The 27761-nt window shown below is 46.0% G+C and overlaps 1 protein-coding gene across 2 annotated transcripts; it reads left to right on the top strand.

The window, feature by feature from the left end:
* The first annotated feature begins 1087 nt into the window (after window positions 1–1087).
* Window positions 1088–26956, top strand: PSEN2 (presenilin 2). Of its 2 annotated transcripts, none has more exons than XM_053383018.1 (11): window positions 1088–1170; window positions 10599–10766; window positions 11786–12018; window positions 12319–12460; window positions 15720–15787; window positions 16081–16301; window positions 18432–18530; window positions 20183–20260; window positions 21997–22104; window positions 24227–24345; window positions 25530–26956. In XM_053383018.1, exons 2-11 carry the CDS (start codon window positions 10623–10625, stop codon window positions 25683–25685), a joined length of 1368 nt encoding a protein of 455 aa, XP_053238993.1. In that variant the 5' UTR covers window positions 1088–1170; window positions 10599–10622; the 3' UTR covers window positions 25686–26956. The 2 variants fall into 2 exon arrangements, with proteins under 2 accessions (XP_053238993.1, XP_053238992.1); XM_053383017.1 differs by having other exon boundaries at window positions 21994–22104.
* The last annotated feature ends 805 nt before the right edge of the window (window positions 26957–27761 follow it).

The following is a 27761-nucleotide window of genomic DNA, read 5'->3' as shown; positions in this document are numbered from 1 at the left end:
AAGGAGCAGTGTTTTGGCCTCTAAGGCCTCTAGATTCAAATGCAAACTCAGCTTGCTGTCCTAAGCATTATTACTTGGAAGCGATAACATACCACCCTTTTAATTCTGTCCTCTGGGCAGTTTAAACTTGTCCTTAAAATACAAAATAGAATGTACAGTAAACATGCGGCTTGCTTTTGAGCAAACATGGTTGAGATTTGCCCTGCATCCCTCACAAAACTGATATCCTCACAATTAGTTTATTACATATCTTTAGGACCATACGTTCAAGTGACTTTGTGACTGGATGCACTACACAGCTACCTCAACAAAGACATCTCTCTCAGCCACATGCATGTTATTAATAGCATGGTGCAGTGGTCAGAGTGTTGAACCAGGCCCTGGGAGATCAGGGTTCAAATCCGTCAATGCCTTTCCGCCCAGCCTACCTCACAGGGCTGCTGTTGAGGACACGAGGTGGGGGGGGGGGCAGAACAAGGTTTTCCACCTTGAGCCCCTTGGAGGAAAAGCAGAACAACAACAAGAACAACAACAACAAAATAAATTTTATTTATACCCCACCCTCCCCAGCCAAGGCCGGGCTCAGGGCGGCTAACAACCAATAATAAAAACCAGTTGATTGAATACAACTTAAAAACAAGATTAAAATACAACATTAAAACATTAAAATGCAGCCTCATCACAGGAGAAGAAATGCAATCAACCAGCAGTGCAGATTTATAGACAGGAATTGCAGAAGGTGACAAAACTATTGCATTCCCTTCTCATGTATTCGTAGCCGCGAGCCACAGATTCGGCCTCATTTCCCTACCGGGCTCCCAACGCGTTGCTGTTTATTTGCAGCACAGACCTTTAAAAAACACACACCCCCCAACAGAGGAAATACTGACGAGGCTTGCTTCCCATTGGTCGATTGCCGCCCTGCCCATCTTCCTCATTGGGCAGAAGGCTGGGCATTTCCTGAGCGGCAGCCGCCTGCGTCAATGAGGAGACGCGGCATTCCAAAAGCAGCCTTTCGAGAAAGAGAACGCGCCGGAGCCAATCAGGAGCGGAAGAGCCGTCGAAGGGGTTAAGGAGCCGGGCGGCCAGGTGAAGAAGTCCTGGAACTCGTGGCTTCGGGTCGCGGCAGAATCCGGCCGGCCGGGCGGCGCGACCCAGCCAGGTGAGGGTCTCGGAGGCGCGGGGCAGCGAGCGCTTTCTGCCCGGCAGCTCCCGACTTCCGGGCGTCTTTCTGGCTTTCAAGGATTACAGCCTTGGACTGAATCCGGTGCAAAGGGCTGCGGGCAGCAAAGTAAGACCGCGATGCGAGTGGGTGGGAAGAAGAGGTCGCCTTAGGTAAGAGGGGGAAAGGGGAATCTCCCAGGACTCTCCCCCTGAGGGTGGATCCCTGCTATGGGCCTTCCATGGAGGAGTGGAGAACGCCGGAGGGAACTGTGCCCTACAGACTTCCTCTTTACCAGGGAGTGGTGAAACATTTAAAATGCCTCCCTGATTTGAATATACTGTACTGTAGTTCGTGAAAGATGCCCAGCAAGCTCTTAGTGCAGGAAGATCTTCAGTGTGGGTGTTATTATTTCTGCCAGGCATAGGCAAACTCGGGTCCTCCAGATGTTTTTTGGGACTACAATTCCCATCATCCCTGACCACTGGTCCCGTTAGGTAGGTATGATGGGAGTTGTAGTCTGAAAACATCTGGAGGGCCGAGTTTGCCTAATCCTGATTTCTGCCATCAGTAATATTTTGGGTGTTTTTGTGTTTAAATGAGCACTCCCAAATTCATCATTTTATGTTTTTGTTTTCCTACCCAAGGAAAGTGAAAAGTGTATTGCTGGCTGTTGTCTTAGAGGCACTTATCTGATCACAGTTATGGTACACTATAGAAAGTGTTGTCTCCAGGGTGGCGTATGAGTTTAATTAATTAATAGCAACAACAACACTGAAAATGTGAGCTTAGCTGCTGCTAGCCTATGACTAGGGTGGGTTATATCATTAGGGTGCAGACTTCAGAGGAGTGCAGTACTGACTTTTGAGGGGCACAGTTTTCTACAAATTAGTTTTTGTTATAAATTTCTGATAAGATTTTCCTTTTACATTTTGAAGAATTTTATCATCTTTGAAGTAATTCATACATTAGATTTTTTTTAAATGTATATATGAAATAGATACAGTATATAGTATCAACTAAAAATCTACTGAAGGTGTACTTGAGGCTTGCAAAAATTGCAGAAATCATGGATGCTCAATGGAAACGAAGATGCTGAAGCACTGTGTGGTGAACTTACAGCAATAGCTTGAAGTCTTCCATAGCCTGTGCTGCCATAAAGAGTTATGGATGATGTGTCTAATGTTTCTTTTGTTCCAAGGATCCTTCTCAAAATTCCATTGTCAGTGGCAAGTGGTGAACATAGTTTCTCATAGCTCATACTTATAAAAACTTACATACACTCAACAATGTTGCAAAAGAGTTGGCTTGGCATGCATCAGCGCTTGACTGAAGGAATTCGTGACAAAATGTGCAAAGAAAAAGGTGTTCACAGTGAGATTTTGATGTGCCTGAAATCAAAACTTTTAAGAGACATAAAATTTTAAATTTTAACATCACAATTCACAAGTGTATTCAAAATGATTTGTGTGCTAAAACATTTTCTTTTGTATTTGAGAACGATAATCAAAAGATAGTTGTATTGTTTATTCTTGCAATTTAAATGCAGGCACTAAGGCAGCTTCACACAAATTCATCAGTAACTGCATGCTGAGTTTGATTGTCATGGGATTTGGTTCAGGGAATGATTTCTATACTGCCTTTCTACTCAGGCATCCAATGTGGTGGTTTATAATTTTAAAAATATTAAAAGAAATATATAATGGGGGAGCTAAGGGCACAAGCTCCCTGACCTCAGCTTTCTTGCCTCAGGGTATACAGACTTACTTTCTTAAGCAGCCCCAAGGAAGGTTGTAGGACTCAAAAGGTGTGGGGAAAAGCCCTGGGATATGTTGATGCTTTGCCGTAAAGGTAAAGAGATCCCTGACCATTTAAGTCCAGTCGTGACCGACTCTGAGGTTGCGGCGCTCATCTCGCTTTATTGGCCGAGGGAGCCGGCGTACAGCTTCCAGGTCATGTGGCCAGCATGACTAAGCCGCTTCTGGCGAACCAGAGCAGCACTCGGAAACGCCGTTTACCTTTCCGCTAGAGCAGTACCTATTTATCTACTTGCACTTTGACGTGCTTTCAAACTGCTAGGTTGGCAGGAGCAGGGACTGAGCAACGGGAGCTCACCCCATCGCGGGGATTCGAACCGCCGACCTTCTGATCAGCAAATCCTAGGCTCTATGGTTTAACCCACAGCGCCATCCGCAACTGGTCCCTTAATTCCATGGCTTCAACTGAAGCAGCTGGATGCTTTGCCTTTGTCATTTACTCTAAACAATAAACAAGGGAAAATTGCATATTTAATTCTTACAAAGTAAAATAGCTTTAGTTCTAGTATCCTTTTGTTAGAATAACTAATTGTGCTTAATTGTTCCATTTTTAACTGAGTAGATTTCTATTTCATCCTTTTAAAAACATAATGACAACTGTGCATGTATAAGCTACTCTGCTATTCAAAAAACAAACAAAGCTGTTTATTACAAGAGTGAGCATGCACACACACAGAATACAATAAGCAATGTTAATACTATATAGCAAGACTTCAGGATTCTTCCTTATTTAAAAGGCAATAGGTCTGTGGTAGAACATCTGCTTTGCAGGTACTCTGATTCAGTCACCAACATGAAACGTCCAAAATCCTGGAAATGCACTGCTAGTTAGTGTTGACTAGGGCTGGGTGATATTTGGTTTTCAACATAGTGATATATCAGCAGTGAAACATCACAATATACCTATATCTCACAATGCCTGAAATACCGTATTTTTCGCCCTATAGGACGCACCGGCCCATAGGACGCACCTAGATTGGGGGGGGGGAATAAAGGAAAAAATATTTTCCCCCCCCAGGCGCGGGGCTGGGGTGGGGGAAGCTCGAGCTTCCCCCGACCCCAGCCCCCAGAACGGGTCCCAGAGCGATGGCGAAGCTGCGCACAGCTTTGGCATCGCTCTGGGAGCTTGCCGGGCTGGGGGGATAGCTTCCTGAAACCTGGAGAGCAAGAGGGGTCGGTGCGCACCGACCCCTCTCGCTCTCCAGGCTTCAGCGAAAGCCTGCATTCGCCCCATAGGACGCACACACATTTCCCCTACATTTTTGGAGGGGGAAAAGTGCGTCCTATAGGGTGAAAAATACGGTAAGATGGAGTTATACAGAGGCATTGGCTGGCTTTCACGTAATTCCCACATTGTGATTTTTGCACAACACACACGCACATCATGACTCACGATGCAGTCGTACCTTGGAAGTCAAATGGAATCCGTTCCGAAAGTCCGTTCAACTTCCAAAATGTTCGGAAATCAAAGCGTGGCTTCTGATTGGCTGCAGGAAGCTCCTGCAGCCAATCGGAAGCCCTGCTGGACATTCAGGTTCCAAAGAATGTTAGCAAACCGGAACACTCATTTCTGGGTTTGCGGTGTTTGGGATCCAAAACATCCCTAGTACCAAGGTGGTCAGGATCCAAGGTACCGACTGTATATTGCCAGGTCCAAACTTAACAAACCAATATCACATTATGGACTTCAAACTGGTTTCCGGCTATATATCAATATCTCACCCAGCCCTAGTGTTGACAGTGATGAGCTGGATCAACCAATGGTCTGACTTGGTGTAAGGCATGTTCTTTCCCACAGGGCAACGTGGGGGGGGGGGAGGTGATTCAGCTTGTGCAGGTTGTGATAATTTCCTTGCTTGACCTTCATACTCTCATTTTCCACCTAACCTTGAGAACGTTTCCTTGAGTGTCAATCCTAACCATTTCAGGGAAAGCAAAGTACCTTTTAGAACAGTAACCTTGCTCCTGACTCTCTAAAGATTGCATTGTTCTAACCTGGCACATTGTAAACAAGATGCCTTTTTTGTTTTGTAATGATATGCCAGCCGGTGTTGTGGGTAAATTAGCAGCTCACAATCCCAGCTGGGGACATAGCACAAAGTAGGGCTAAAAGTACCGTATTTTTCGTTCTATAGGGCGCACCGGCCCATAGGACGCACCTCGTTTTTTTGGGGGGGGGAATGAATAAAAAAAATTTATTCCCCCCCCCAGCCGCGGCTGCCGCCCCAAGCCTTGCGAACACTCGCCCGAAGCACGGGAGCCCTCCAGAGGGCTCCCCGTGCTTCGGGCGACAGGCTGCCGCCCCAAGCCTCGCGCGCCTGTCGGGACCTCCCGCCGGGCGCGCAAGGCTTGCAGACACTTGCCCGAAGCACGGAGAGCCCTCCGGAGGGCTCCCCGTGCTTCGGGCGACAGGCTGCCGCCCCAAGCCTCACGCGCTCGGCGGGACCTCCCGCCGGGCGCGCAAGGCTTGCAGACACTCGCCCGAAGCACGGAGAGCCCTCTGGAGGGCTCCCCGTGCTTCGGGCGACAGGCTGCCGCCCCAAGCCTCACGCGCTCGGCGGGACCTCCCGCCGGGCGCGCAAGGCTTGCAGACACTCGCCCGAAGCACGGAGAGCCCTCCGGAGGGCTCCCCGTGCTTCGGGCGACAGGCTGCTGCCCCAAGCCTCACGCGCTCGGCGGGACCTCCCGCCGGGCGCGCAAGGCTTGCAGACACTCGCCGGGGCTGCAGGCTGCTGCCCGCAAGCCTTGTGAGCCCGCGGGAACTCCCGCCGGGCTTGCAAGGCTTGCGGATAGCTTCCTGAAGCCTGGAGAGCGAGAGGGGTCGGTGCGCACCGATGCCTCTCGCTCTCCAGGCTTCAGCGAAAGCCTGCATTCGCACCATAGGACGCACACACATTTCCCCTTCATTTTTGGAGGGGAAAAAGTGCATCCTATGGTGCGAAAAATACGGTATGTAGATATAAAAGTTTAGCAATGGTGTGCGAGAACACCAGAAATTGCAAGTTGTGCAAAGGTTACCAAGAACAGATTGTGTCATCGGGATTCTGTTAATAATAATTATTATTATTATTTTATTTATACCCTGCCCTTCCCGATTCAGAAAACCGGGCTCAGGGCAGCTAGCAACAAATTTAAAACACTTAATTGCTGCAACAAAAACAGCATAAAACAATTTAGGTGGAAAATCCATCCAATAAACATTAGATGATCACCAGAGCTAACTGGCTAAATTAGTCCTATTTGGGCCAGCGAGGAGACCAGGGGAGAATTAGCTGTGGGATCCCAGAGTGGGTAATCTTCATAAAAAGGGGAGAGGGAGGGAAGAAAGGGGAATAAAAAATTAGGCTAAGTTCAAATTGAAAGCCAGGCAGAATAGCTCTGTCTTACAGAAATAAGTTAAATCTTGTTCTTAAAATTGAAAGATGCTACTGTTGAGGATTTCCTGGGAGCCTTGTCACCTGCCCTAGGGGGAAGCCCTGTTCCTTAACTGTGTGGGAGTAGATTGCAGGAGCTCAGTGTGGAGAAAAAGGACTCCATTCATGCTCAGAGATACTCAGAGATACTTAATAGTAACCTTTTCGACCAGAGTGACTTTGAGCAAAAACATGAAAGGTCAGTGTATATTAAAGGAGCAGTGGATAATATTAAAGGAGCAGTGGAGAGAACTACAATATATTTTTTCTGTTAAAAGTACTGGTAAGAAATATGAGGACATGCCCTCAAAAAGGCCTATAAAAGAAGTTGGAAGTGGAGTGCCTAACTGTACATTCCATGCTTGTCTCACAGTTAGACCTGTTTGCCATGTGATTAGAGAAGCACAAGTGCTGGAAGAAACCCCCAGAGCCTGTAAATTTAAAGGACCATGTAAGTGCACAACAGGAGCAGATTGTGTCTACTTCTAAAATAACCACTCTCTGGATGTGCCCTTTTCATGCTCCACTTCTGTGCTAGTGCAGCAAATCTTGTCATGTTTGTTTCAGTCAACCTGACTCCAGTGTGCCTGATAATCACAAGCCACATGGGAGCTTGTTGGTCCCCTTGCCAATTGCTGCTAGTCCAAACAAACGCGCATCATCAGCAGTGCGACACAACACACGCTTGAGCTCCTAAACATATGTTCTGTGGAGATAGCATCTCATTTTTTGTTTTCCAAAGCTGAAGAAGACACAGTGATAGAATTGTAGAGTTGGAAGGGACCCCAAGGCTCACCAAGTCCGCCCGCCTGCAGTGCAGGAATCTCAACTAAAGCACCCATGCTTAGAAATCTCCAAAGAAAGGAGATTCTGGAACCTTCTGAGGGAGTCCGTTCCACTGTCAAAGAGCTCTTGCTGTCAGAAAGTTATTCCCGAGGTTTAGTCAGAATCTCCTTTCTTGTAACTTGAAGCCATTAGTTCGGGTCCTACCCTCCGGAGCAGGGGAAAACAAGCTTGCTCCATCTTCCATGTGACAGCCCTTGAGATATTTGACGATGGCCATCATATCTCCTCTCATTCTCCTCGTATCCAGGCTGAACTCCCACAACCATTTCCAGAGCCTTGTCGATCATAAGATATTGTGAACGAGAGGGGTGCCCTTGTCCAACTTTCCACAGTCCAACTGGAGCCAACAGTGGAACAAAATCAAATGTGTCTGGACTTGGGAAGGCAAAACTGACTCTATTTGTGAATTAAATGTCAAGCTTCACAACCTAGAAACCAGACTTTGCCAGCTGGGTGCCTTCCCATTGTTTTGGACTATATATCTAAAATAACCCAACACGTGCTAGCTAGGGCTGATGGGAGTTGTAGTCCAAAACATCTTGAGGGCACTCATTGGTAAAGACTGCCCTAAGCCATACATTGACATACACATAAAAGTACAAATTTGCATAGGGGTTAATACAGATTGGATTTGTATATATCAAATTCTAAAACTGGCCAGTAGTCAAGAGCAGCCAGTTCGTACTCTCCTACAGTAGAGGAACTCTTGAGGCTGAGAGAGAAGCAACTAGCACAGGGTCAGCCATGGAAGAGATTTGTTTATTTTTATTTGCTATTATTGAAGTAGTCAAAGTTGGAAACTCTTGCTGGTCAATGCAAATCATCCCAGTGTCTCCCCATCTCTTCCTTAGAGGAAGCTGAGCGTACGTTGGGCTTATCAGATAACAGGGAACAAGTGTAAATATTTCATTTTGCTTGGTCTAGATTACAACATGAAGCAAGATAACAGGTAGAACTTAGAACAGAAGTTTCCTAATTCTCGGTAGATTTCAACCTCTGAGGCCTGGATTTCAAACTTGGGAGGCCCTGCTCAATGTTACAAAAATCTGTATCGAAAGACAGCATCCAGAGATTCAGAACCACTTTTAGCACAGGTGATATTTCCTTCCCTTTGTGTGTGGTGATTATTATGTTCCAAAGTGTTTTCAGAAAGCTGTTATGAAGATATAGCCACAAATCAGTTTGGGCAGGGTGGATGCTGAACCCTGTGATGGGGTGAGGAGCGTGTATGTTGTTTCCCCACTGGCTTCCACCCTATCTTAGCTTATAGGCCACTCAGAAGCTGGATCTAAATCCATTGGTGCAGTATTGTGCTTCTTTCAGGAAACAAAAGGGAACAGCAATCCGGCATGAGTGTGACTGTGTATGGCAGGGGTCAGGGAGGTTTATCGGCCATGGGCTGGATCACTCCCATGGAAATCGTCCATGGGCCAGACTGGCACAGCACAATGCCGGAAATTGCATCTGTGCATGTCCACCGTGCCAGAAATCGCTTCTGCGCATGCCCAGGTGCCCAAAATTGCACCTGTGCAGAAGCAATTTCCGGCGTCTGGACATGCGCAGACGCGATTTCCGGTATCTGCACATGTGCAGACGCAATTTCCGGCACCGCTCGGTGAAGTTCCCGCGCCGCACTGCACTGGTTTACTGCAGCACGCGGGGGACTCGCTGAGCGGGCGGCTCAGTTTGGGGGCGGCTCGTGGACCAGTAAAACGGTCTTCATGGGCTGCATCCGGCCCATGAGCCACACGTTGCCAACCCCTGGTGTATGGTTCTGTCCATGCTGATGCCCTTCAGTCCTGGAGGGCATGTTACCACTGCTTATGTGTATGGAAAATGTGACTGTGAACCATTCTAAAAGGTCAACTTTCTTTGCAGTTTACTACTTTTCAGTGAATGAAGGTTTCCTTTCCCCAACCCTTGGTTTAAGTGTGTTTCTTGGATTGCAACTCCCCATCCCCCCCGCTGCCACAGGCATATCTAGATGAGCATCAGTGATTTTTCAGCAAAGGATCTTGCTTTTCTCTGAAAGGCAGGTGATCGGGGAAGGGAGATTAGGTGGGTAGTAAAGATAAAGGGACCCCTGACCGTTAAGTCCAGTCACTTACGACTCTGGGGTTGCGGCGCTCACCTTGCTTTATTGGCCAAGGGAGCTTCCGGGTCATGTGGCCAGCATGACTAAGCCACTTCTGGCGAACCAGAGCAGCACATGGAAACGGCGTTTAGCTTCCCGCCGGAGCGGTACCTATTTATCTACTTGCACTTTGATGTGCTTTCAAACTTCTAGATTGGCAGGAGCTGGGACCGAGCAATGGGAGCTCACCCCATTCGAACCGCTGGCCTTCTGATCAGCAAGCCCTAGGCTCTGTGGTTTAGACCACAGCGCCACCCACGTCCCTCTAGGTGGGTAGTAGTTACCACATATTCCCCATCAAGACACTTGGAGCACATCTTGAACCTCTGGGATGTTGTCTGGCTTTCCTTTCTTTAGGAGTTGGCTTGTAAGAGCCACAGAGAAACATCGCAGTGCAGAAGTTCCATTAATCCTTTTCCAAACCAGTTGGTCTATCTTTGGAACTGTCTATCTTCCTATATTCTTTTGCCTCGAGGCTTTTCCAAATTGTGTTCGACTACTTCTGCCAAAAAACGAACACCTCTCTCTCTGTGTCTTATATTTACAGTATATGTATATATTAATTTTTAAGTGGCACAAAATACAGTTCCAGAGTGTGGATTAGTTTAGCATAAGGTTCACAAGATACATGGATGCTTCGCTGTCTTAGTGCCTCTGACAGTGGAAAATATAATTTGGCATTGCTAGTTCTCGCTATATCTAAAAGAGTTTTAAATTCCTTTTTGTTTAGGCTGACCTCCTATTTTAGACTCTTAATTGATGTTTTTGTATTCAACTAAGTCCTAAGAACAGGTTCATTAATTTTGGTGGGTCTAAGTTAATCACATTCATGAACTTCAGTGGGTCTACTCTGAGTAGGACTGACATTGAATATCACCCATAGGGTGTTTTTTATGTTTTACTCTGCTGAAACTTACACAGGCATCTTCCAACTTCACTGACACGCACACCGAAAACTGGGAGAGGGGGCGGGCGGAACAGGGGAACCCCCACTTGTACACGTCCAGAATGGAACCCCTGTGTAAGTGGGGATTCCCCTGAAGTTTTGTGCTGATGCGTATAAATTGCCTAGTTTTTCTTTGTTTTAAATTGTATTGTGCTTTGATTATGTGTAAGTAGCCTTATGTGGGCTGTGCTCAAAATAAGTTCGTAGGTGTCATGATTTCGACTTTTTCTTGCCATTCTCCCATGGCTCAACCTTTTGTGGGTCTCTGATATAGCACTACAAGGTTCTCTGTGGAGGAGGAAGCATGATCACCTTCATGAACAACTCAGACAGCGAGGAGGAACCCTGCAACGAGAGAACGTCCTTGATGTCGGCTGAGAGCCCCCTTCTGCCTTCTTACCAAGATGACACACAAACACCAGAAGCAGGAGAAGCACTCACGCACAGGGTAGGTGTAGGGAAGAAGGAACACTTTGTAAAACCCTGATCTTGTCCTCTGTGCAGGTTCTTCCTTCATATGCCTTCCTGAGTCACTTATCTGTGTGGGGTTTTTTTGCTTGTTTTTAAGCCTTAGAATGAGTGACTTAAGGTGGAGACCATGTTCCTGTTAAGAGGAGCTGGTGATGCTCAAATTCTCTAAAACAGAGATGGTCTGGAGTCCAAATGTAGCCTTCTGGACTCTCCCCATGCCACAGCCTTCACTAGCATTGCACCTTCCTCAGGTGTGTTTTTTTTCTGGCTGGAATGTCACATTCTGAATGTGTAATTAAACTGAGCAAAAGCATCTTGCTTACCTGGAGCATCAAAATTTGTGTGTGTGTGTGCGTGTGTGTGTGTGTGAGAGAGAGAGAGAGAGAGAGAGAACCTCTGACTGTAGCGTGGCTTGAATGTAGCTTATTGTCCAAAGGTAAGAGTCCCATCTGTGTTTTGCCTATGCTTCTGCCCACCGCTGTCATGTGACACCCCCCCCTCCTCAAAAGATAACCCACTAGGGAATATGGACCTTTGTCTGAAAGAAGGTTCCTCATCCCTGTGGCAGAACATAGGCAAGCCCTGTGCACACCAAAGTCTCCTCAACCTCCAATCATTTGGGTGGGTTATTGAATGGAGGGATTGCTGAGGGCAAGGAGCACTGCCTGCTCCTTCCGTTTTCCAAGTTGTACCCTGTAGAACAGGCATAGGCAAACTCCGGCCCTCCAGATGTTTGGGACTACAATTCCCATCATTCCTAGCTAACAGGTCAGGGATGATGGGAATTGTAGTAGAGCTGTAGAACATGCTTTTTTATTTTATTTTTTACATTTTGTGGGATAAATGAACTTGGGTAGGTTGGCAATTGAGCAGATGAGCAGAGTGGGATGGAGGCAGGGTAACTTGGGCGGAGAACTGGTGATCCAGGTATAGGACCCTTTCAGGAGGGCAGGACCTGCCAGCTGCTAACCCCTGTTGCATGTTCTTCCTTTGTAGAAAGGGCGTCCCGGCAGCAGTGGGAGCTCCAACAAAACTGCTGATGGAAACGCGGCCGACACGGAAAGAATAGCCAGAGTGCTCGCTGCCGTGGATAGCGAGGAGGAAGAGCTGACCTTGAAATATGGAGCGAAACATGTGATCATGCTGTTTGTGCCTGTCACGTTGTGCATGGTTGTGGTCGTTGCAACCATAAAGTCTGTGCGGTTTTACACCGAGAAGAATGGACAGCTGTAAGTAGTCCTTGTCTGACTATGGGTCATGTGATTGCCTTTAAGGCTACATCCAAACAAGCCTCCTTTCTTTTCATTTGATCTTTTGCCGTCCTCCTTTCTTCAATTGACCCTTTGCTATTCCAATACAAATCTCAATCCCTACTTACTGGAAGGGTCAGCTCTGAGTCTTGTTTCTGCCACCTCTTCATCAATTAGAGTTGGGGATTTGCATTGGCTTAAGTATATTGCTGATCGATTTGTGCCAGAGCAAAACCACTTTTTCTAAAAAAAGAAAGACATGCTATGCTTTTCTTGCAGGATTTATACCCCATTTACGGAAGACACACCCAATGTGGGCCAGCGTCTTTTGAACTCTGTGCTGAATACCATAATCATGATCAGTGTCATAGTAGTAATGACGATCTTCTTGGTTCTATTATACAAGTACCGTTGTTACAAGGTAAGGCGATGGCCTAAGATTTGCAAGCAATGAAAACAGACATACCATTTTAGCAGTCCTCACAATGGATCTTCTCAATTTGCCTTGTATACCCTTAAGTCAGAAACCGGTCATGTGTTTTTGCTCTTCTATTCAAGTGTATTGCTCACATTAATTTTTTTTAAGGCTCAGAGATGTTTTTAAAAGCAGTTTAGATATATTTCTAGAGGTATCATCCATGAACAACTGACAAACTATTTCAAAAATTTTCCAGGGAGGGAAGTGTGTTGGTGATGCCCTATGCCAAGGTAGCTAACCTGATGCCTAATAGATGTAGGATTTCAACTTGCATTAGCTCCAGCCAGCATGGACAGTGGTTGAGGATGATAGGAGTTGTAGTCCAATAGCATGTCACCAACACCACATGGGCTACCTGGTATAATGAGCACTAGCCAATAGATGCCTTCCACAACCAGCTTTTCTTCACTACAAACAGAAGAACATTGAAAAGCTGCAGAATCATTTCATTTAGGCACTCACTTCAGGCTCTCCCTATGGTGAGAGCCCTTTCAGACTTTCCCCTTAGCTTTTATAATGTTACTTTAAGAGCTAAAGATGCATTGTGCTGTTTCCAAAATTCTGCTGTGATATTGCTGGGCGAGTTCTGTGCTTAGGCTCAGAATTAATATGCAAATTATCTTTTCTGAACCAGACTTACTTCCATAAATGTACAGTCATACCTCAGGTTAAAGTTTCTTCAGGTTGAGCGTTTTCGGGTTGCGCTTCGCAGCGACCTGGAAGTAACAGAACGCGTTACTTCCGGGTTTCGCCGCTCGCACATGCGCAGACACTCAAAATGATGTCACGTGCATGTGCAGAAGCAGCGAATCACGACGCACGCAGATGCAGGTTGCGGTCTCTTCAGGATGCAAATGGGGCTCCAGAACGGATCCCATGCACATCCAGAGGTACCACTGTATCTTTTAACCCTGTCTGTTTATTTCCCTGTTTGGCCATAGTTCTGAGTGAGAAGGTTTGGACTGATACTGCACCTTGTATGGTACAATGGTGATCATGCAGTCCTAAAACTCCCCTTCCAAAAATTTGGGGATTCTCATTCCTTAAATGAAAGGACTGATAACTTGGTCATAGGCAAGGAGGGAGTCCAAATTTTAGATTCAGCAACATGGAATGTATGGTCATCCAATAACTGGTATAGTGTGGTTTTTGTTGGCAACCCTACAGATATTAAGAAGGTTGTAGGATACATCATTTTGTCTGTCTACAGTATTTCAAATGGGTTTGGGTAAACAAGCCATTTCTATGGGATTAGACTGACATGGAGCTTTGAAAGAGTTTCTTCATGTCACATGAATCAATTTTTTTTAAAGACAAAATGAAATACCACTTCATTCCAAAATAGGTCAAGAAACTTGATTGTGTTGAAGCATGAAATTGGTATTTTTAAAACAGGCCTGCACATTTTGTAACCCATCGAGCAAAGAGCAGCCCACCTGCCATATATGGTGGTCCACAAGGGACTTGATTAAACTGCCTGTCCTTGCTGTCTGCCTGGGATTACGAAAACAGAGCTTGGCAAGCTACAGTACATATCTGGTGGGCTCTGTCCAGCGGGGAGGTCAGAAATTGTACAGACCTCCTCTTTAAACAATCCTAAGTGCATCAAGGAGAATATCCAGCAGTTCATTATGAAGAGTGAGAAGTTGGGAGATGGCATGTCTTCAGAAGACACCAAAGAGTGCTTACGCAACAGCTTTTTTTCGCTCTCTAAAAGGAGACTGTGACCAGTTGTTCATCTGGTTTATTAGTTATTTTGGATGACCTCCCAAGAACTTAATAAAGCTGAAGCACTTTATTAAAGAGAAGGTAATTGAATGTTGTAAGGATTTAATGAAAGAGCAGGAAGAAGCACTTGGAGAAAGCACAAATGCCTCTTTAGGTAATACATAGCAAATGCATCCCTTTGCAAAGAGTTGTGTTTCAACAGTATCTGGGTGATCCCTGCAGGCTTCCTAAGGGGCTATGCAGTAAAGTCATATCATAGGAGGTTGACTTAGGCTAGTACAGCCATGGGGAACCTGCGGCCATCCAAATTGGCAAATTTCAAAAGAGAAGGGAACAGATTACCAAGAGAGGTTGCCACCTAGTTTCTATGAATCAGATTTGTTTGTGTCCCCTGAACCAATAAACCAAATAGCGCATGTCAATTTCAGGCCACATGGGAGAAAAGTGCACCAAAGTATAACATGATGCCACTGGCACCCAAGCAAGGAGGACACCAGGGTGCCTCTGAACAGAAGAGAATGTGGCGTGCCAAAGATTCTTGGGACCTGTAATAAAGAGATCTCTGACAAGTACTTTGGAGCAGAAAGATGGGAAACCTTTTGTCCCTGTGGTCCTCCCAGATGTTGTTGGACTCCAGCTCCCATCAGCCCCAGCCAGTGGTCAGGCATGATGGGACTTACAGTTGAACAACACTTGGCGAGCCACAGGTTCCCTATCCCTGAGCAAGACACTGAAAAAACTCACAAATATACACTGACCTTTCACGTTTTTGCTGAAAGTCACTCTGAGCCAAAAGGTTACTCTTACCACACAATCCAGGGCTTTCTAGTTTCATCTTTCCATTTCTTGCGCTTCCTGATTGCTGCATCAGAAATGTTTCCATAAAGCAAACATGCCTTAAAGCCTGATGGATGGTAGGTGCATCTATTTCATTGCCCTTGATGTTAACCGTAGCACCATTTGAAGTCTGATATCAAGGAAGCCCTGGAAAGAGAAGGAACAAAACACCTCAAGAGGGAAGCCACATGTTCAAAGTCTTTGGCACATAGGTATAAGCCATGATGTGCTTTAACCATGGTTTGTCCAAAGCCTGTTTTGTTTTCCAGCTGCTCTTGGCTTGGTGTTTCTGTGGTGTGGCAAGCGTTTGGGATAAGGTGGCCAAATGAACCATGGTTGTTGGATTCAGGCGTAACTCTAAACTATACTTTGTTCAAGCCATGGTTCAATAGACACACACAAAAAAGCAATGGCTTCGCTTCATAGTCTGATGCTAAAAAACAAAACGATAGTTTTGGGTTGGATTCAGAAATTCAGACAAACCACACTTTGCCAAAACAAGCCATGGCTTCACGTTATATGCAAACCAAGCCATAGCCTGAAAAACAAGCAGTATGGTTAAGAAACTGGTTGAGGAGAGGAGCACTTCTTTGATATATCTGTGCAAAGCAACCATGTGTACCTTCTGTTTTAACAGTTCATTCATGGCTGGCTCATTCTCTCATCTCTGATGCTTCTGTTCCTCTTCACCTACATCTACCTTGGGTAAGTGTGAGTAAGTGCTGTTGATCCTTAGCAACTCAATGACTGTCAGTAGATTAGCGTTAGTTTCTGACTTCTGAATGTTTGATAATAACAAAAAGATTAGAATCCCTGATCTGTTTTACATCAGGGCAAAATCCTCATTACATTGTTTGTAATGTTGTCTTCGAGTGGTTACTTTGCGAGCCACCCAAAGTGGCTGGAGTAACCCAGTCAGATGGGCAGGGTACAAATAACAACATCATTCTTCTTGTTGTTATTACTTGACTAAGCTTCTTTTTCATTTTGTTCTGCAGTGAAGTGCTAAAGACCTACAATGTGGCCATGGATTATCCCACCCTGTTCTTCTTCATTTGGAATTTTGGAGCCGTTGGGATGATTTGCATCCACTGGAAGGGGCCCTTGCACCTCCAGCAAGCCTATCTCATCATGATCAGTGCCTTGATGGCTTTAGTCTTCATTAAGTATCTGCCTGAGTGGTCAGCCTGGGTCATTCTGGGAGGCATATCGGTTTACGGTACGTCTGTAATGGAAGAGACTTCCGGGTAATGGAAGAGATTTTCCGTTTTCTATTCTTCATCACATTCTTTAGCTAGGAAAAGGGAAACTCACAGGAGCTAGCCTAAATTGGTGTTTGTACCAGCAATATTTCATAGTCAGCTAATGGCCCCTTTTCCATGGCAGCGTTTTTCGGGGGGATGGCTGAGAGAGGAACCCTCAGGAACCTGACTTGTATTGAGTCGCATAGTCCTGTCCACATTGATTAGCAGTGGCTTTCCAGGGTTCAACAGAGGACATTCGCTTTTGCATGCACAGCGAATTTGCACCTGGATGACAATAAAAAAATTGACAATTTGTTTTTGTCCCTTTAATGGGCCCGAGATCTCCTTCTTGACACATCAGCTTCCTCTGCAAGCATTGCAGAAGGCTTCCTAGAAAGAAAACTGGAAAAAATATCAGAAAGATTGGTGCAGGGATTGGGGAATCATGATGAATGGAACAAGTTGAGAAGCTCCGTTTATGTTTTTGACATGAACTGTCAACTGATACATTCCTTCTATATCCCTCCCCTGTAACTTTCTGTGAATGGAAGTAAAGAGGAGAGACCCATTGCTTTTTTGTTGTTTATTGAGCCATGGTTTGAACCAAGTATAGTTTACAGCAGGGGTCGGCAAGCTTTTTGGGTGGTTGGCCGGTTCACCACACCACAAACCTCCTGGTGGGCCGGAGTGCATGTGTGTGTGCATGCACGGCAAAGGGGGCTTCTCTCTCCCCCAGCCCCTCCCGTCCTCCTGCCTACCTAGGGTGCTGCCGAGAGGCAGAGGGTGGCAGTGGAGGAATGAGCAGCCCGAAAGGGCTGCTTTCGGGCTGCTCTTTCTGACGACAACAACCTCTGCTGCTCGCAAGGGCAAGCGCAGGAGCCACGCTTGGCAGAGCAGCGGTGGCAGCAGCAAACAGCTTGCTCCAATGAGGGGCTGCTGAAAATGTGCTCAGCCAGCTCAGCCCAGCCGCCTTCCTCCTCTCGGCCACACGCAGCCACCACTCGCCCATTGGCCGGGGCCTCAACCTTAGCAGGTGATTGGCCGGCAATTTGCTGCGCCAGGAGGAGGGAGGGAAGAGGTTCCGCCGTGGTGAGGGAGAGGGGGGGAAATGTTGGGGGGGAGGCGCCTGCACCGCAGGAAAAAAACCACGGAATCCCCACGCCAATCCACGGAAACGGCCTTGGGCCGGTTCCGGGAGGCTCATGGGCTGGAAATGGCCCATGGGCGTTAGGTTGCCGACCTCTGGTTTAGAGTTACATCTGAACCCAACAACCATGGTTCATTTGGCTGCAGCTGCACCTACTTTTTAAGTGTAGGTTTGTCAGTGACAAAACTACTCCCCCTTCTCTCCCTCTCCCCTCCCTGTTTTTCATCTACACCCCGTCTGTGTCTCTCTGAATCGGTCCCAAATGTTTGAGGAGGATCCAAGTTGCTTTAGGCTGTTTTGGAGGACAGCCACTTCACCCTGGAAAAGGGTTAAATCTCTGAACTAGCCCAGTTTCAGATTCATCTGAACCAAATGCTAGCTCCTCACCCCCTGGTTCCTTCTCATGCCTTGAGGTTGTTGTCCAAGGTCCCTTTTTCAAATTCTCCCACCCAATGAGGTTTGGAAAGTGGCCATGTATGTCAGCACCTCTTCAGCATTGGCCCCGTGTCTGCAATGGTCTTCTTAGAGGTCCGCCCAATAAATATCTGGCACTAGGTAAATACCTCTTTTGTTTTCCCAGGACTTAGTTTATTTGGTTGGGGTAGCATTGCAGTAGCTCTGATAATTTTTATTTCTCTGCTCTACTTCAGTGCCATGGAGTTGTGTTCCTCTGCTTTCTATTTTTCAAAGTGGTCTTTTTGACTTGATAGCTGTGTGTTTTTAATTTGCTGCTCATGATTTGATTTTTGATTATTTTATCTTGTAAGCTGCCAAGAGGGCATATCTATAAATAGAACAACCCCTTACACTGCAGTGACTGAACTACGTCTGCCGTGCATACTTAAAAACAAAAATAAGTAGGAAAAAATGACCTGCTGCTAAATGGCAGGAAAATGAAATACTTATGAAGTGATTTGGGATCAAATTGATTTCTCTCCCTCTCTCTCTCTCTCTCCAGACTTGGTGGCTGTCTTGTGCCCAAAGGGGCCGCTCAGGATGTTAGTGGAAACAGCGCAAGAGAGAAATGAGCCCATATTTCCGGCACTTATTTATTCGTGTGAGTAAAACAGAGGAGGTGTAGGGGCATCCATTGCAGAATATACCCTGCAGTGTAGCAACATCATCATCATCATCATCATAAATTTTATTTATATCCCGCCCTCCCCAGCCGAAGCCGGGCTCAGGGCGGCTAACAACAATAAAACAATACAAAAGTACAACACAAACAACACTCTAAAATCATTCATTATAAAATTAATTAAATTCAAGCCACTGGCCACCATTGGGCCAGAGCTCCGCGAAGATTGCCGAGGGAGGGAGTCAGGCTCAGGACCCCAATACCTCAAGGACCACCTCTTTCCATATGAACCTACTCGGACCCTGAGATCATCTTCTGAGGCCCTTCTTTGTGTGCCTCCTCCTCAAGAGGTGCGGAGGGTGGCAACACGAGAACGGGCCTTCTCTGCAGTGGCTCTCCGTCTACGGAATGCTCTCCCCAGGAAATTTCACCTGGCGCCTTCAGTATACACCTTTTGGTGCCAGGCAAAAACGCTCCTTTTTAACCAGGCCTTTGGTTGACCTGATTGACATCCTATGCCCTTTTAAAGTGTGGCTCTTCGGGGGGGGGGTGTTATTGGGTTGTGGTTTTTATTTTGATTACATATATTGTGGTTTTTATGTTGATCTTTTCTGTGAACTGCCCTCAGACCTTCAGGTATAGGGCGGTATATAAATTCAAACAATAACAACAAATACAGGAAACCTTTGATGCTCCAGATATTAGTGAACTACAGTGCCCATCAGCTCCACCAAGCTAATGGCCAGGGTGATGGGTGTTGTATTTCAGCAACATCTGGTGGGCCAAAGGTTCCCCACCTGCTATAAAGAGCCTGGAACTGAGAATGTGAAGTGCAGCTGTTTGATGAACAGGACACAGGTGTGGGCAGCCTGAGGTAGTTCCAACAGACCTTGACACCTGCGCATAAAAGCAAGCCCTGCCAAGGGTGGCAAGCTTGCAGCTGCCACCAAAAAGGTGACACTTTCTCGGTTCCCTGGCTTGCACATAATGGGGGGAAATTGGCCTAATGTATGCTGTGGTCTTTGTGCTTCAGCTGTTACAAAATGGTCCTGGTTGTCATCCATAGCTTCATAAACCATGGTTTGTTTTGTTAAAAAGCTTCATAAATAGAATTGCTCAGCTTATGAAACTCTGGATAGTTGTCCAAACACAGCCAGCAGAAAATGAAACATCAAAATGAAAAATCTGTTTTGGCTTAACAAAACTTTGGAATCAGAGTGTTTCTTCAGTTTGGAGAATTTTTTAAACAACAAACTGATGGATAGGGCAAAATAGTTCCCACTGCACCCAATCTATGTACAGCGGCACCTTGGTTCCTGAATGGCTTAGTTGTTGAACAAATTGGCTCCCAAACACTGCTATCCTGGAAGTAAGTGTTCCGGTTTGCCAACATTTTTTGGAAGCCAAACATCCGACGTGGCCTCTGCTTGAGTGCAGGAAGCTCCTGCAGCCAATCAGAAGCCACGCCTTGGTTTTCAAATGCTTTCGGGCGTCAAACGGACTCCCGGAACTGATTAAGTTCAAGAACCAAGGTACCACTGTACTGATGGGTAAGTGTAACTACCTGCAATGCAATATATAATATGGAATGTGGAGCTTTGTCATGTATTATTTTCCTTTCTACACTATAGCTACTATGATGTGGACTGTGGGAATGGCAAAACAAGACAATGCACGAAGGAGGTCTTCTGAAGAGACATGGGATCAAGGTGACCTATGCACTCTCTGTTTTGTTTTGTGTTATTTTTAAGTCTTCATTTGCTTATGAATAGCATGTGAATTCATTCTGAAACATCTTGTTAGGTGGCAAAAACGGTGGATGTACTTTGCTGACTGAGACTCCTGGCTACTTTTGAAATTTAGACATTCTAAACTTCAGTGAAATTGTTAACATTGGCCATGAAAGGAGAGCCAGTTCTAGCACCTCTTACAGCTTATGTGTGAGTGAGAATCTCCCAAGATTTTTCTCGGACCCAGATGTATTTGGCAGTGGGCTCAAGTACTGAGATCTGCGGATGAATCCCTGATTCTATTCCAAATGTTCCGGATGCTAGGATGCTTTCCACTAGAGCAGGGTTTGCTGCTGTTGTGCTTTAAAAAACAACAACTGTAGTCCCTTTTTCTTTTCAAATGCTATTTCATCAAGTCTTTGTGGAGTTGATGTACCATATTGGCCTGAATATAGCCACACTTTCCGCCCAAATTCTGACCATGAAAAGTTAAAGTATGGCTTATATTCATGACCTTATGGTGTATGGCCAAGAGTGTAGGGCAAACAGCACCAGGAACGTGGTGAAGCAGGGCCTGCCCCACACATAGTTCCCCGTCCTCTCCCCCAAGGCCGGGAAGGGAGAGAGCGAGGAAGGGGAAAGGCCATTGGCAACGCAGCGCAGCACAGCTCCCCCCCCCCCCAATATGCCGCCAGTGAGGATTGGAGCAGTTTATATTTGGGTATTTTCCTTATTCCCCCCCCCCCCCAATTTTAAAGCTGCAGCTTATATTCAGGTGCGGCTTGTATTCGGGCCAATACGGTATTAAGGCTGCTGCTTCTTTCAGCCTTCATCGATACAGTTCTGGTGTGTGTGTGTGTGTTTATGATACTTTCATTATTCTTGGTTTCACTTTGTACTGTGAACTGCTTCATCAAAGTAAGATGAAAAAAGTGGTATATACCGTATTTTTAGCCCCATAGGACGCACCGGCCCATAGGACACACCAAGTTTTTTTGGGGGGAAATAAAGAAAAAAAATTTATTTCCCCTCCCAGGCGCTTGCGGGGCAGGCAGCGTGGAGAAGCGCTCTTCTTCCCACCGCCCGCCTGGAGACCAGGTCCGGGGACAGCGGGAAGACGCGCCTCGCCTCCCAGCTGTCCCCGGAGCTTGCGGGGCAGGCAGCGGGGAGAAGCGCTCTTCTTCCCACCGCCCGCCTGCAGACCAGGTCCGGGGACAGCGGGAAGACGCGCTGCACCTCCCCGCTGTCCCCGGGGCTGGCGGCGGGGAGAAGCACGCGTCACCCCGCCGTCAGCCTCCAAACCACATCGGGAGACAGCGGGATGGCGGCTTTCCGCCTCCCCGCTGTCTCCCGACTTGTGGGGTTGGCGCTGCGGCTTTCCTGAAGCCTGGAGAGCGAGGGGTCGGTGCGCACCGACCCCTCTCGCTCTCCAGGCTTCAGCAAAAGCCTGCATTCGCCCCATAGGACGCACACACATTTCCCCTTCATTTTTGGAGGGGGAAAAGTGCGTCCTATAGGGCGAAAAATACGGTAAATATTGTATGGAAATCCTTGCTTGGAAAACAGTGAAATGTTTTGACACATACTGACTCTTTCTTACAACTGACTTGTAGGCAAGTCTGTAGAAAACTCTAGCTTATATGTGCTTGTGTGCATATATACCCAATAATTGTATGTACTGAATTGTTGCGGGTGCCTTTTGGTCTTCTCAGCAGAAGGAGCACAGAACCATGATGGTGGTTGTTACACTGAGCCAGCCGTTCCTGACATGAGAAATTCAAGAACAGACCATCCAATCGATCCTCCCTTAGAGGAGGAGGAAAGTAAGTTGAGACCCTTTTATGGCCACTTTGCTGGTATTTATACAAAATATGAATTTGGACATTCTATTCACCAGCTTGGTGTCTTCCAAATGTGTCTGGCTGGTGCTGATGGGAGTTGAAGTTAGAAACATCTGGAGGGCACAAGGTTGGTGAAGCCTGCTCTAATATCTTTAAAATATAGGAAGCTCCTTTCAGATTGAGTCCATTGGTGCCTATAGCCAAATGCCGCCCTTTGGCTAGAAGCAGCTTCCAAAGGCTTCAGGTTGGAGGTCTTTACTAGCCTATATCATCTGAAAGCTTTCAAATGGGGATACCAGCTACTGAACATGAGATCTTGTACCCAAAGCAGCTCTGCTCTCTTTGGTCCTTTTGTACTAATTTATGCTAAACTACATGCCATGAAGGGACGCGGGTGGCGCTATGGGTTAAACCACAGAGCCTAGGACTTGCCGATCAGAAGGTTGGCGGTTCGAATCCCCGCGACGGGGTGAGCTCCCATTGCTTGGTCCCTGCTCCTGCCAACCTAGCAGTTCGAAAGCACGTCAAAGTGCAAGTAGATAAATAGGTACCGCTCCGGTGGGAAGGTAAATGGCCACATGACCCGGAAGCTGTACGCCGGCTCCCTCAGCCAGTAAAGTGAGATGAGCGCCGCAACCCCAGGGTCATCCGCGACTGGACCTAACGGTCAGGGGTCCCTTTACCTTTACCTTTACATGCCATGAATTGGAATGGAAAGGTTTGGGGCTATGGCAGAGTTCTTAATATCTCCCTACATTTTGAGTGTCAATTTCTGCAGCAGCTGATAGTGTTTTGGGGAGGGGATCATTTTGGTGATGAAGCTTATATCTGGGGGGGGTGAAGGGGGTTGCTTTTATGTTAGAGTGTGTGTGTGTGTGCTGGTGCGCGCGCACTTTAAAGGATTTTTGTGTTGTGCGCTTTTAGAAATGACTTTGAGAGTTTGTGAAAAGTGTCTATTAAATTAAATTAAAAATTATTCCTGGGAGGAGTCTTGGAATGCCTCTGCATTCCGATGCATTCCAATGCTTTTTCTGCAATAGTTCTGTGTCCTGGAAATGCTACGATTACAAATCATTTGCTTTGTCAGTACAGATGGTGATGGTCAGTTAGGATTCACATGAGGCTATGACCCCAAGGCTTCCCCTAATAATTTGTGTCGACATAACGTATGCCTGACCATTAACTGGATCAGATACAGATTCAAAACTTTGGAGAATTAAAATTCACACTTCACCCCCCCCCCCAAAAAAAAATAAAAGTTGAGTGCATCTCAGAGTAAGGGCTTTCTATCTCCAGAACCCACCTTTAAAGCAGAAGGAGTTCTCTGCATCTCGGATGTTTTAGCCAGATTAGTAAAGGTAAAGGGACCCCTGACCATTAGGTCCAGTCGTGGCCGACTCTGGGGTTGTGGCGCTCATCTCGCTTTACTGGCCGAGGGAGCCGGCGTACAGCTTCCGGGTCATGTGGCCAGCATGACTAAGCCGCTTCTGGCAAACCAGAGCAGCACACGGAAACGCTGTTTACCTTCCCATCGGAGCAGTACCTGTTTATCTACTTGCACTTTGACGTGCTTTCGAACTGCTAGGTTGGCAGGAGATTATCTCAGCCAGATTATCTTATAGGAAAATACCTTTTCTCTTGAGAAGTACCTCTCTGGCATGGCCAGTAACTGCATTTCTTAGTATGTCTTCTCAGAAGGAAGCCCTACCGAGTTTAGCAGTGTAAATGTGTGTAGGATTGAAGTTCTGTTAAACAATCTTGCATTGCTTGCTATGAACTCTCCCTCGTGGCATCCAGTTTCTTGCTGGCAAAAGCTAAAGAGCGATGTCCTACCGACAAGCAGAAAAATGCACCCTTCTTTTTTAAAAAATTACCCTTGATAATACTGGTGCAGATCTGAAATGGATGTAAAGTATAAGAAACGTGATCCAGTTTCCCTAGATCAGTGTTCTCTTTTCCCACCCACTTGAGAGCTGCAAATGCCGTGGTGATTTTGGCCCCGATAACAAGAGAGAACGGTTGGTGATAACGGCACTGCGTTTCTTGTCAGAATAGCAATTCCGTAGAGCTGACGGAATCCTTTCTTTCCCTCCCTTCTAAACAGGAGGCGTCAAATTGGGCCTTGGGGACTTCATATTCTACAGTGTACTTGTGGGCAAAGCAGCCGCCACTGCTAGCGGTGACTGGAATACAACTCTGGCTTGTTTCGTAGCCATCCTCATAGTAAGTGAAATCAATAGGTTATGTCTTGGTGTTATGCCATAAAGCCAGGCTAGCTGAATCGATTTCAGCTGCGGAAGATGCCTGCCCACATGGGGCCCACCCCCTAAAAGGTGAGAACTCACCCCACAAGAACTCAGCCATGTTGTCTGGGGTTGATGGGAGTTTGGAGTCTGAAAACACCTAGAGGGTGCTAGGTTGGCGATGATTGATTGACTGAATGATTCTATTTCTATGCCGCTTTTCATTCAAATAAATCCCAAAGCGCCTTACAAACAAAATATAAAAATAGCATTATGGAACATCACGAATACAGCATAAATCGTATAAAATACTTAACAAGTCATCAGTGAAATAATCACAAATCCCAATTAAAACAATTCCCATCTATGTAACACTATTAAAAAAGCAACTAAAAAATTAAGCTAAACATCACAGTTACACCAAAAATCATATTATAGGATTCACAAAATACGACAGCATTTATACCTATAAAACAATATTAACAACATTAACAAAGTAGCAACAAAACAAATTAAGACCTGTTGAATTTTTACACATTCTCTCCCCTCCACCATGACTCATAAACTTTCATTCTATTCAGTGCATCAAAATACTTTCTACGTAGAAATTTGCACATTAAGCAAGGTAAGAGGGGGAGCTGTTGATCTCTTGAGGAGGTGCTCTGCAGTCCACAAAAGTTTATACAGTGGTACCTCGGGTTAAGAACTGAATTCGTTCTGGAGGTCCGTTCTTAACCTGAAACTGTTCTTAACCTGAAGCACCACTTTAGCTAATAGGGCCTCCCGCTGCTGCTGCGCCACTGCTGCGCAATTTCTGTTCTCATCCTGAAGCAAAGTTCTTAACCTGAGGTACTATTTCTGGGTTAGCAGAGTCTGTAACCTGAAGCGTATGTAACCTGAAGCGTCTGTAATCCGAGGTACCACTGTACCATTATAAATCTGTTAGGCCTAGTAGACTTAAGCATAGCATAGAGCTCAAGTATAGGGCGGTGTATGAATTGAATAAATAATAAAATAAATATAAAATACGTGTGTTGGGATTTTGACCTTAGTCTTTTGAAATACTGCAAGACACTTCCAATATTTTATCTGTTGGTTTTTTATGTCTTAAGGGGGGAAATAACCCGGCCTTCTTCTGAGTAACGTTTTTCTCCTCCTCCTTAGGGCCTGTGTTTAACTCTTTTGCTGCTGGCAGTATTCAAGAAAGCGTTACCTGCCCTTCCCATCTCCATCACCTTTGGCTTGATCTTCTACTTCTCAACAGATTACCTTGTGCAGCCTTTCATGGACACCCTTGCAGCCCATCAGCTATATATTTGAAAAAAAGCAAACAGACCAGTGGTGATCTTCTCTGGAGTCTTTGCTGTGCAACAGGACATTTTCCAATAGATATGGTTTTTACACTTAGTGCCATATATTTTTCAGGAATCCCGGTAATAACACGTGTGTGAGTCTCTCCTGAGACTCAGTAGCCAGGTCCTTCGATTTCTGATGTGAACAATTTGACCGGGAGCAGGACACACGCAGCCTGATCCTATCTGTGTTTACTACTGATCTCAGTTGGACTTGCTCCCAAGTCAGCTTGCATAGCATCGCAGTCCCGATAACCCTGAGACGCCTGGCCTCCTGCTTTAGTTTAGCGTGTAAATGAATGTGAAAATGCATTGGTTATATTGGCCCAAGGTGAAACAAAATTCCTCTCCCAGGAGGTCAGCAGATGATGAATGTGAGATTCCAGTTTGCCAGAGATGTTGCAATCGTAGCGAAGAATAATCATGGTTTCGATGTACTGCTGCACCAGCCTGCTTCCACTGGTGTAACAGGGCCTCTTGTTTCCTCTCCCCGCACCAGGTATCTCCAAAATCTGTGCCAGCCCTTCACAGCTGATTTTGAGGGTGAGCAAGGGGTGGTCTGGATGGAACAGGAAGTTCAGTTTCATGTGCCCCTACAGAGCTGCAGCCCCATAATAATAGTACAGTATGCTTTAAAAAAATACTACAAAGCATCTAAATGGAATAAATGAGAGGGTATTTTTTTTCTGAAAGGGTATTGGTTATATTAGCCCACGGTGAGAAAAATAATTCCTTGGCTGGGAGGTGAGTAGTTGGCGAATTTAAGATTCTTGTTTACACTACTAATTTTCAAAAAAAGAGAGTAATTATCATGGTGGTAGTTGTGCAGCACACTTTTTTTTTTAAGTCTGTGAAAATGCTTCTTTAAAATAGGCATACAGCTAAAGTTCAGGGATTGTGTGGAGGCAAAACTGCACATGATTAATATGTTGCAGGTTTCCAAATCTCTGTTTTTTCTTTAATTGCAGCCGTGGAGGACGGGGTTGGAATTGCGATAGAGGGAAGTGGGAAGGGAAGGTTTATCCTTTCCCTCCCCAGCCATTATCATGGCAAAATTCAAGGGCTCCATGCGGCTGTAAGGCTTAAGAAAATAATCCCATTGGCACCAATGGGACCTCCTCTTCCTCCTCCTGTTTTATGCTAACCCTCCCAGCTGTGCCAGGGGTGTTTCATGGATTTGTTAGCAAAAACGTATGTGCCGCTTGATTGTAATAAAACCTCTGAGTGGTTTACAGGAAATATTAAGATGACCAGTGAAAAGCATCTAGACATAATTAAAACAAACCGTAAAAAGAGATTAAAACAAATCAACATCTACATGTCTAGATAGACTTGCCTAAACAAAAAAAGTTTTAAGCATGAAAAAGAGTGCAGCAAATGCACCTGCCTGATGTCAACAGGCAGGGAGTTCCAAAGTCGTCGTGTGATACTCAAATAGCAGTTTTTTTACAGCTGTGATGCCTGTAGCAGTGCAGAGTCCATAGAGTGAAGTGGTCGAATGGGCACATACAGGGTGAAGTGATCGCACGAGTAAACTGGCCCCAAGCCATTAAGGGCTTCATATACCAGTAGTTAAACCTTGAACTTGGCCTGGTGAAAAGGCCCTCCCCAGCTATGACTTTTTCAGGAAAGTCATTGCTAGGGAGGAAAAGGAGAAATCTAATAGCCCCGCTTCTCATGCTACCACCTCAATAATTGTTGGGACCCCCGCACACCTGTCACTAAAGAAAAGCCAGAGACTCCATTCAGTGTAATGTGTAGTTTAGCCCCAGGGATGAAGCAAGGGTACAAGGCTTCTTCAGCTTTGCCACCAAAGCCCTTCCAAGGGAAGGAAGCAAGTGGACCTTCAAAGATAACAACCTGCTTGCATGGGAGTTTCCCCACACTCTGGATTGTACACAGCAGGGCACAGCAAGAAGTGCAGGAAGCACAATAGATGTTTGGCCTGTCTTGCCCTCTTCTCAACTGAGCTGCCCGGGGAATTGGTGCTGGCCGGGATGGGGCTGCCACCCAGATGTGCTGAGCACGTAAGTGTGGTGACACA

Source organism: Podarcis raffonei, chromosome 3 (assembly GCF_027172205.1).
Source record: "Podarcis raffonei isolate rPodRaf1 chromosome 3, rPodRaf1.pri, whole genome shotgun sequence".
Lineage (NCBI taxonomy): Eukaryota > Metazoa > Chordata > Lepidosauria > Squamata > Lacertidae > Podarcis > Podarcis raffonei.
This window is presented reverse-complemented; position numbering and strand designations above follow the sequence as displayed.

Coding starts and splice junctions, on each gene's coding strand:
- PSEN2 (XM_053383017.1), top strand. CDS start 10,623: ATGATCACCTTCATGAACAACTCAGACAGCGAGGAGGAACCCTGCAAC. Junction 10,767..11,785: donor GAGAAGCACTCACGCACAGG/GTAGGTGTAGGG, acceptor CTTCCTTTGTAG/AAAGGGCGTCCCGGCAGCAG. Junction 16,302..18,431: donor GGGAGGCATATCGGTTTACG/GTACGTCTGTAA, acceptor CTCTCTCTCCAG/ACTTGGTGGCTGTCTTGTGC.